Source organism: Engraulis encrasicolus, chromosome 15, assembly GCF_034702125.1.
Source record: "Engraulis encrasicolus isolate BLACKSEA-1 chromosome 15, IST_EnEncr_1.0, whole genome shotgun sequence".
NCBI lineage: Eukaryota > Metazoa > Chordata > Actinopteri > Clupeiformes > Engraulidae > Engraulis > Engraulis encrasicolus.
Window position 1 is genome coordinate 51,206,966 of NC_085871.1, and position 10,000 is coordinate 51,216,965.

General features: G+C 46.1%; 1 protein-coding gene across 3 annotated transcripts in view; it reads right to left on the minus strand.

The window, feature by feature from the left end:
* The window catches only part of LOC134464186 (CD9 antigen-like), a 47,801-nt gene that overhangs the window by 22,907 nt on the left and 14,894 nt on the right, over positions 1–10,000 (minus strand). Inside the window, exon 1 of one of the 3 annotated variants that reach the window (XM_063217656.1) lies at positions 9,698–9,969. The exons of the other annotated variants lie outside the window; for them this stretch is intronic. Within the exon in view, the coding sequence (XP_063073726.1) occupies positions 9,698–9,763 (66 nt within the window). The 5' untranslated portion in view covers positions 9,764–9,969. Of the gene's footprint in view, positions 1–9,697; positions 9,970–10,000 lie in introns of those variants that run through there. 3 annotated transcript variants of the gene reach the window in all.

Genomic DNA, 10,000 nt, shown 5'->3' on the forward strand with positions numbered 1-10,000 from the left:
TCATCGGAAGAGGCGTGTGTGAGTTAATAAACATCCCCTACTTTTCGTTCTCTCACTTACTCATGCTGACCTTAAAACCCTCTGTGGCAACACACGGACACACACCACCACACACCACTTTTTTTTTTCTTCTTTTTTTTTACAGTGTACCAGTAATAGAATGCCGTAATAACCCTAGAATCTCACACACAACTTACAATAAGGATTTAAATGAATTTGGAATTCTGAGGCAGGTGGTAGTTTTTTTTACAGTAAACTGGTAATAGAATCGCGTGATGGCATAACACTAGTATACATGAATGTACATTAAGGGGCTAGCTGCAGTAGCATAACACTAGAGATTCTTTAAGTATAGAGAGATATGCCAACATAATAGGTTTCTATGGGCACCTAACATGACCAGGTTCCAGTCTGCCTAAAGGGGCGTGTCATAATACTCCTAGCATTGAATAGAACAGTCCTTAGGTCTGCCTAGGTCTGCCTAAAGGGGGATCCCCCCCCCCCCTTTGCAATTGTAGAACCCGGAAACAATTGGCCAACGGAACCTCTCTCTTTCTACTCTCTCTGATAAGACTAGATACATGAATATACATTAAGGGGCTAGCTGCAGTAGCATAACACTAGGTAGGCTACATGAATGAACATTAAGGGGCTAGCTGCAGTAGCATAACACTAGATACATGAATATACATTAAGGGGCTAGCTGCAGTAGCATAACACTAGGGGTGCATCCCAATATGTGACCTTGCCTCCTCCACTTGCCTCCTCCACTTGCTTCTTGTCATGATGACATCACTGACAACAGCATTATATTTCATTATCTTGCAAAAGCTCAATTGTAAAGTCTTTTTCTCATTTGCAATTGGGATGGTGAATGAAAAACAGTCCCTCAAAAGTTGTTGTGGCGAGGCTGACAGCTGGGAAACTTTATCGTTTTCTCCACAGAGGAGGGGCCAGGAGGCGGGACGAGGAGACAAGCACAAGTGGAGGAGGCAAGGACACATATTGGGATGCACCCTAGGTACATGAATGTAGGCCTACATTAAGGGGCTAGCTGCACAGTAGCGGCATGACTAACAGTCATGAGGCCCCCAGTGATTCATGGGTAATTTGATCCTCCTGACGTCCCTTATGCAATAACACATGACATCACCGCATGGCAGTGGGTGGGAAGAACACCACTCTGGTTGCCACAGAAACCCCATTCCAATTCTCATTTAGTCATCATGAGGCATTTGTCATTCTCAGCTCACAGCTATCAGTCATATTTTCCAGTTCCGCTTCTGTTATATAGGACGCACTTTCTACCCTTTTTACTCAATTCCTGCTCTACTGACTGACGTACAGACCCTTCGACCCTTCCCTGGGTTGTGTTTCTCGAGAGTGCTGTTGTTAGCCATCTAAGCAACTAAAACATGTAGTTGCCAATGGGAAATGGCATTGCAATCCACAAAATAGCTAACATAGTTAGCAACTATGGTTTCGAGAAATGCCCCATCTACTGCTATAAAAAGCAGGCCTACATAACTTTGTATGAAGAGTTCGGATGCAAAAACCCTCTAAAAGCCATTAAAAGAATCTTTATAATGTCATGGTAGTCAAAGACGCTTTACAGGAGTTTCATACATGTGCCTGCACACACACTTGCACACACATGAGCACAGACTCGCACACGAAGGCACTCTGCGAGAAGGTGACCCTGTCAAGTGTCATGTGGAGTCCTGAACAGGTGGATCTTGGTTTTGAGATGCCGTTTGAAGGACAGTAGTGCATCAGAGATGGGGGATGGAGTTTCAGAGAGTGGGAGCAGAGATGGCAAATGCTCTTTGTTAGAATGCTCTTCTTAGAGGGTTCCGGTCCGTAAAATACATTAAATGCCCGTCCCTCCTCCCCTCCTTACAACCTACTGCATACAATAAGAAAGCAAAAGCCCACCTGGGAAACTCCAACTCCCATTGTCATTGTGACAGCGCTCTACAGCACACAAGTGAACACTGCACACTATGAAATTGCATTTATGCCTCACCCGTGCAAGGGGCAGCCCCCAATGGCGCCCCAAGGGAGCAGTGTGGCGGGACGGTACCATGCTCAGGGTACCTCAATCATGGAGGAGGATGGGGGAGAGCACTGGTTATTTACCGTACTCGCACCAACCTGGCGGGTTGGGAGTCGAAGCGGCAACCTTTGGCCTACAAGTCTGATGCCCAACCGCTTACCCATAACTATCATAGACACTATATCTGAAGTACTGACCCCTATCCACAACCACAGACAAAATACGGCCTCATTTAATCCGTCTTACTGTAGGCATTATGGCAGTGGCATCGAACAAACCACCTTTAAAAGGGAAGAAGCAAGGGATTAAGGTGAAAGAGAAATGAGGTGTTGAAATGACAATTTGCTGTCTGTGGAGTCAACTTGACAAATGATACAGCTATGGCTTTTCAGCTTAGTAGGACAGCAGTACCGCCGGCACTCCCAACAAGACAGCAGTGTGGCCGGCACTCCCCTCAACTCTTCATGAGAGCAGACTGAAAACCAGTTCTGTGAGGAGAGAAACACGTGCTCAGAAAAGGGAGTGTCTCGCTGAGGAGTGAGGAGAGTGAAGAGTGTCTCGCTGAGGAGTGAGGAGTGCATGTCTCGCTTGAGGAGAGAGTCTTGCACCATTTTCACAGCAATCTCTCCACCGTGCAGAATGCTGACCAGTTAAAACTCCTGAGTACCATACAAGGTCTACTGGCTCTACAAGTTTGATATTTGCTGTAGAGACCCCGTTGAGAAACACTAGTTAGTAGATGGCCCTCCCCTTCATAAAGATAGCCCCCTCCTACAGACAGCCCTCCTTTAGCCCACTTCATAAGCTTGTTACTGGACTGTGAGCACAATACAAGTCAAGCCATTATAAAGGTCAGTATTTTGCTAACTGTGGTGGTTGCTGACCGCCTTGACTCAAGGCATAGACACAAGTGGAGCCCACAGAAAGGCCTCCTTACACACACACACACACACACACACACACACACACAAACACACACACACACACACACACACACACACACACACACACACACACACACACACACACACACACACACACACACACACACACACACACACACACACACACACACACACACACACACACACACACTAATCCCTAGCCCAATATAAAAGTCAAACGATCATAAGACAGTTCTCTGCTGACTACCATTTGTCAAATGGACACACACAGACACACACAGACACACAGACACACACAGACACACAGACACACACAGACACACAGACACACACAGACACACAGACACACACAGACACACACACACACAGACACACACAGACACAGACACAGACACACACAGACACACACAGACACACACAGACACACACAGACACACACAGACACACACAGACACACACAGACACACACAGACACACACAGACACACACAGACACACACAGACACGGTTCTCTGCCGACTACCGTTTGTCAAATGGTCTTTGACTCAATAACACTAAATCACCCCCAAAAGTCAGGGCCAGAACCAGCACCTTCACACAAAGACGGCCTTTGAGGAAAACCAAACAAACACAGCTATACCCACACAAAGAAAGATGGATGGCAAAAAAAAGACAGATCACCTCCTTTACTGGGTATAAAAACAAACATGGGCATGACGCATCACTCCTTCCTAGGTGTGGCCTGTATTAAGGACAACACAGTAGAATGCTCAGAGCATTCTTCAGATTCCTTCCAGATTACTCGGCTCTCAGAACATTCCGGATCCTTGCATGCGTCTGCCCCAAATGCCCAAATGTCTTTCTCTCTACCCACTCACTCCTGCTACCTACTGCCCGACACGCACGCACGCACGCACGCACGCACACACACACACACACGTCTTCAAAGTAAATATGCATCATGTGAGTCATTTGAACACTTTTAAAAGTTACCACTGTTACAGGAGCGCCCTTAGCAGCCGTGCTCACTTCAAATGTGTCCTTTTCCCACACTCACGTCCCATCAGCCCGTTTCTTATTCTTTAAAGGTGCAATGTGTAAGATTTGTACTGCCCGGCACGCACACACGCCAGTTCTGAGGTGTGTGTGGTAAACACCTTGTCATGGCTGAGTCAGTCAGACAAACAGACACACACACACACACACACACTCTATTGACTCACTCCTTCCAGCCTGTATCATTGTGGTGTGTGTGGGTGGACTATACCAACCAAACTAACTACGGTAATTACTGGGTTTATGTTTGTCATGCGTGGCCAGCCTTGCATGAGCAGACAAGTTCCATCTTGGTCTATGTGTGTGTGTGTGTGTGTGTGTGTGTGTGTGTGTGTGTGTGTGTGTGTGTGTGTGTGTGTGTGTGTGTGTGTGTGTGTGTGTGTGTGTGTGTGTGTGTGTGTGTGTGTTTTGCTGGGTCAGTCAGTTGACTTTCAAACCGCGGAGAGCTTTACCTGTGAGGTCAGCTGACAAACCAAGGTAATGATAAGGTAGTGTGTGTGTGTGTGTGTGTGTGTGTGTAGGGGGTTGGGACTATGCACATATAATGGGTCAGACAGACTGGAACTGCTCTAAGGCCAAACTACATGACGTGTAGGAATGTGGTCAGGGAACGCGCGTGTGTGTGTGTGTGTGTGTGTGTGTGTGTGTGTGTGTGTGTGTGTGTGTGTGTGTGTGTGTGTGTGTGTGTGTGTGTGTGTGTGTGTGTGTGTGTGTGTGTGTGTGTGTGTGTGTGTAGTGGGAAGTAGGGACTATTTTGTGCAGTGTTAACACTTTTAGAGAAGGGCCACAAAAAGTGTAGAATTTAACTTGAATTCTACACATAAAGTACATATATTTTTCTATACATAAAGTGTGTGTGTGTTGGAGGCGGTCATCATGTTTTAGCGTATGTATTGCACGCTATACAACGTAACACTATAGTGCATTCAGCGTGTTGGTGCGACGCCTTTTGAAGTTGAGGCCCCTCAATGCAACGGTAAAGCGCTGTTTTGTGTGTGTGTGTGTGTGTGTGTGTCAGGGCAGGTGCAACCTTTTGATGCAGAAGTGAATGCGAATGTGGTCTGTCTCTGGCTTACCACAGATACTGTTGAAACGCACCGACAGAGAGAGAAAGAGCGAGCGAGAGAGAGAGAGAGAGAGAGAGAGAGCGAGTGCGATTGAGTGAGAGAGCGAGTGAGCGGTCCGGCCAGGTGCAATCTGTTGATGCAGAAGTCAGTGAATGTGAATGCAATGTGGTAGTGAATGTTCCGATGTGGTATAGTGTTGATTCTCTGCTGAAACGCACCTCTCAGGATGTCCTTACTTGGACAAAGAAAGAAAAACTGAACTGTACGACATGAACAAAATTATGAATATATACACACATACATCTACCCACGCGCGCACACGCTCACACACACGCGCACACACACGCACGCACACACGCACGCACACACAATATTGGCCCTTCTGGCCTTCCTCAGGGCGTTTGAAGGGGCAAAACGCATAGCTAGACATTGTAACCAAATAAAAAGTTAAAAATTGTAATCTTGATTGTAGCAGCATATTTAAAAAATACTGTACATCTTGGTAATGTGGCTCTGCAATGTGTAGTCCTTCACCTGCACCCATGCCGCCTATACCTCCACCCATGCAGCCTACATCTTGGTAATGTGGCTCTGCAATGTGTAGTCCTTCACCTGCACCCATGCCACCTGCACCAACTTCCTTTGTCAAGCTGCATACATGCATGCACATCGAAACTGCCAAACCACACTGCAGACCACATGTCCGCTCTTTGGTGTAAGTCTATCCTCTAGACCAGGTTAGGTTCTCAAGCTTTTTATAAAATTAAAAAATATATATATAAAAAAAACCCTGGACCACATCATAAGCCTCCCAACGCCCCCCCTGGACCACATCATAATCCTCCCAATGCCCCCCTCAGGACCACATCATAAGCCTCCCAACGCCCCCTGGACCACATCATAATCCTCCCAATGCCCCCCTCAGTGGTAAAAATAAATAAATAGACTAATCCCACCCAATGGCAACTAAACACCACCCCCTCAATGCTGTATCTCTCAACAGCCCCCTAGGGCTCCCCAACGCCCCCTGGGTGACCATAGATCCCCCATTGAGAAAAGTACTCTCTGGACAGTGGCTTCTTAAGAATAGACAGCAGACTGACACCTGTTTCGTCTTGTCATTTCGAAGACCAGAAAGTGGTCGCTTCACTTGCAACTGAAATAAGAAGCAGAGTAGCATGATTATTGTTGATTCCTGGTGACCTTTACGCATTGTAACTGGGTGTGAAATGTCTAAGCCTTCTTCTAAACTTGCCCTCATCACACACAGCGCATACATCACACAAACACATAACCACACGTTAGACTGCAACACACACACAAACACATAACCACACGTTAAAATGCAACACACACACACAAACGCCACGGAACAGCACGCTGTAACTGGGTGTGAAATGTCTAAGCCTTCTTCTAAACGTACCCTCATCACACACAGTACTACCTACGCGCACACGTCACACAAACACATAACCACACGTTAACCTGCAACACACACACAAACACTAAATTTCACAAACACCACGGAACAGCATGCTACAATGTAGATTGCTAACGTCACACACACAGGCACATACATGGACACCTGCACACACCTCTATACACAAGCGCTCGCACACGCGAATCTGACTGAGACTTTCACTCGCGGAGCCAGTAACCTCATTTGAGAGCTCTCAACACTCCAAAACCTTTCAGTAGGCCCAACTTACCCGAGAGACCACCGGCGTTCGGGGAGCTACCCGCCGATATCGCACCATTATCCCACATCGCTCCAGTTTCCACATATTGCAATGCACACACAAACGGGGGGTAATCACTATTCCGACATGCCGCTATTCCGACACTTTTTAGGGGTTAGGGTTAGGGTTGTCGGAATAGCGGCATGTAGGAATAGCGGCATGTAGGAATAGCGGCGGACGGTGGAAAACGTGACGGTATTCCGACAATAGACATTAACGTCAGAATAGCGACATGTCGGAATAGCGCCACGTAACCCACACAAACACACTTCCTGGTCCGACAACTGGTCCTCCCTGTTTAGGGGATAGTTAATGCCCAGTCAGCCAATCAGATACTTAATTACCTGACGGAGTGAAACGGCATGCTCGAGGTAGGGTTTGGAATTCTATTTTTGGCTGTAATGTTGATTTAATGATAAATGTGTTATTGAACCACTTCATTCGCACTGGACATCCTTGTTGAGCGCTCTCATTCAATTTGGTGGCCATCCTGCAGTCAGAGGGCTCACCAATTTCACACCGTATGTCCCACCAACCATTAACTTCCGACACACACACACCTGAAACTCTCCCGCCATTAGCACTCACTTCACTGGAACCACTTCTGAAACTGGGAGTACACGCATGGGCGCGCGCACACACACACACACACACACACTTCTGACACTGGTATCTCCCTCTATCTCCCTCTCGTTTGTATTGATACAGATACCCCATACACCTTTCTTTCTTTCTCTCTCTCTCTCTCTCTCTCTCTCTCTCTCCATTCATTCACACCCATCCTCTCTCCCATCATCTCATTTTCCTATCCCTCTTCTCCTTTCTTCTCTCCCTCTCCTGAGTGGCACCACTGATAAGGTGAATGTGCTAGTTGGCACGCTCTCCCCTGCTGAACACGGGCCAGCTGAACAAGCTACACTGGTACAGGTACAGGAGAGCATTTGCAATGTTCAAGATAAAGTGTGTGGACGATGAACTGATACTGCTTTGAAAGGGGGTAGAGAGAGAGGGAGAGGGAGAGAGAGAGAGAGAGAGAGAGAGAGAGAGAGAGAGAGAGAGAGATCTGACTGGTTTGAATGTTGAAATGAAAGACTGTTGTGGTGAAGTTATACTGGTTTGAATGGTGAGGTTGCCTCAGAGAAAGAAAGAAAGAAAGAAAGAAAGAGCTCCGACTGGTTTGAATGGTGAGGTTGCCTCAGAGAGAGAGAGAGAGAGAGAGAGAGAGAGAGAGAGAGAGAGAGAGAGAGAGAGAGAGAGAGAGAGAGAGAGAGAGAGAGAGAATGAAAGAGATCAGACTTGTTTGAATGGTGAGGCTGGTCTGTTCACTCTGAAGCCATATCGTCATCAGCAGTATGCTACCTTCAGCATGCTACATCTACTGTCAACACCCATTTCTGGTCATTTTTATCTTGTCTACCTCAACTCTCAGTATGTTTTATGCACAATTGTCTAATTAGAATATGTTTTCACACATTGCCTTTTTATTTTTTTCTTTAGTTTTTATTTTCCCCTTCCCTGACTTTACCTGTATTATATGTGTCTTAAATGTCCATGTGTGGACGTTATGTGTATTTATGTAAGCTACTTGACACCTGCAGTTCCCCTCAGGGATCAATAAAGTTACTCTACTCTACTACACTACTTCCTGTTCGTTTGACCTTCACAACTCACAGGTCACACTCATCACCAAGCAGTCACCAATGACATCCATGATTGGTCAATTAGATCACTGATCCCTGTTCATGATCATCAACGACTGGTCAATTAGAAAAACGATTCCTACCCATCCATCTCATCACAAATGCTGAAGATTGGTCAAAAACTAAACAAACTAACAAACACATTATCAGTGAAAGACCAGTAATCCCATGCTGCCTTCTGTCATTATCTGCTGCTTCAATGAGAAAGACGCAGTCTTCTTAGTAACAAAATGGAGGAAAACGCAGAGCATCACATACGGTTTTCACTTTTTCCAAATCTATTTTGAGTTTTTGGATCTCCGGCTGTGTGAACCACATCAACCACCTGTAGAGTGAAGAGCAGCCTAGCCCTGTGGCCTACAGACACTGTTGCCAGATTGGGCCGTTACCCGCTCAATTGGGCTACTTGGGATGGTCGTCGTCTGCGGGTGAAAACTGGAAAAATTGTCCATTTTTTCCCAGCAATTTTGTGCTCATAGAAATCAATGCAATTTGTTGAAATTGGGCGGAATGTAGCGCATTTTGGCGTTTTTTGAGAACCTTTTGGGCGGGATTTGATCAGACACATCTGGCAACACTGCCTACAAATTAAAAGGCTTATGACCTGGGGCCTATACTACAAAACTGGTTCAGGAGTAAACCAGCTTAAGAGAAGAGGTCAATCATCTCATAGAGCAGCACTTATGGAGTCCACATTTTCATAAGAATATTATATAAAATAAGAGAAAAGAGAGGAGACTGACCAGAAAAATAAAGATTTTCACAGTTTCCCAAACATGGCCAAGCTGTTTACTCCCTTGCTGCGGTTCCCCACGTTACAAACAGAAACAGAACAGCCTACTCAGGAGCCATGGAAATTCCCAAAGGAAACAGAGTCAGATATCATCACACAAACAAGCGGGGAGAGAGAGAGAGAGAGAGAGAGAGAGAGAGAGAGAGAGAGAACGAGAGAGAGGTAGAATGAGAGAGAGGTAGAATGAGAGAGAGGTAGAATGAGAGAGAGGTAGAATGAGAGAGAGAGAGAAACTCCTCAGCACATGCTAATCAACTAATCCAGAGTGAAAAGAGAGTGAGAGTTCTCAGCACATGGCAATTGACAATAATGAACTGTAATTCAGAGAGCGACTAAAAACGCTTAATTAAGCAACTAACTAAAAGAGGAGAGACTCACTCACCCAGAAGAGGAAGTTGAAGCCAAACATGAGGTATTTGATGCATTTCATTCCCCCGTAGACGCCCATGATGATGAATCAAGACAAGATACTTCTTATGACAGAGTCGAAACCTCAACAGATGAGCTACTTCTTAATTAAACAGCGCTGAATTCTCAGTTTTACTTCTCGATACCGGAACGGCGCCTCAACCAGCAGCTGTACTCCCGGGTGTGTGAGGAAAAGAGAGTGTGTGAGTGTGAGTGTGAGAGAGTTAGTTGCTAAACCTGTATGAGTGTGAGTGTGTGTGCCTTTGTGCCCTCTCCT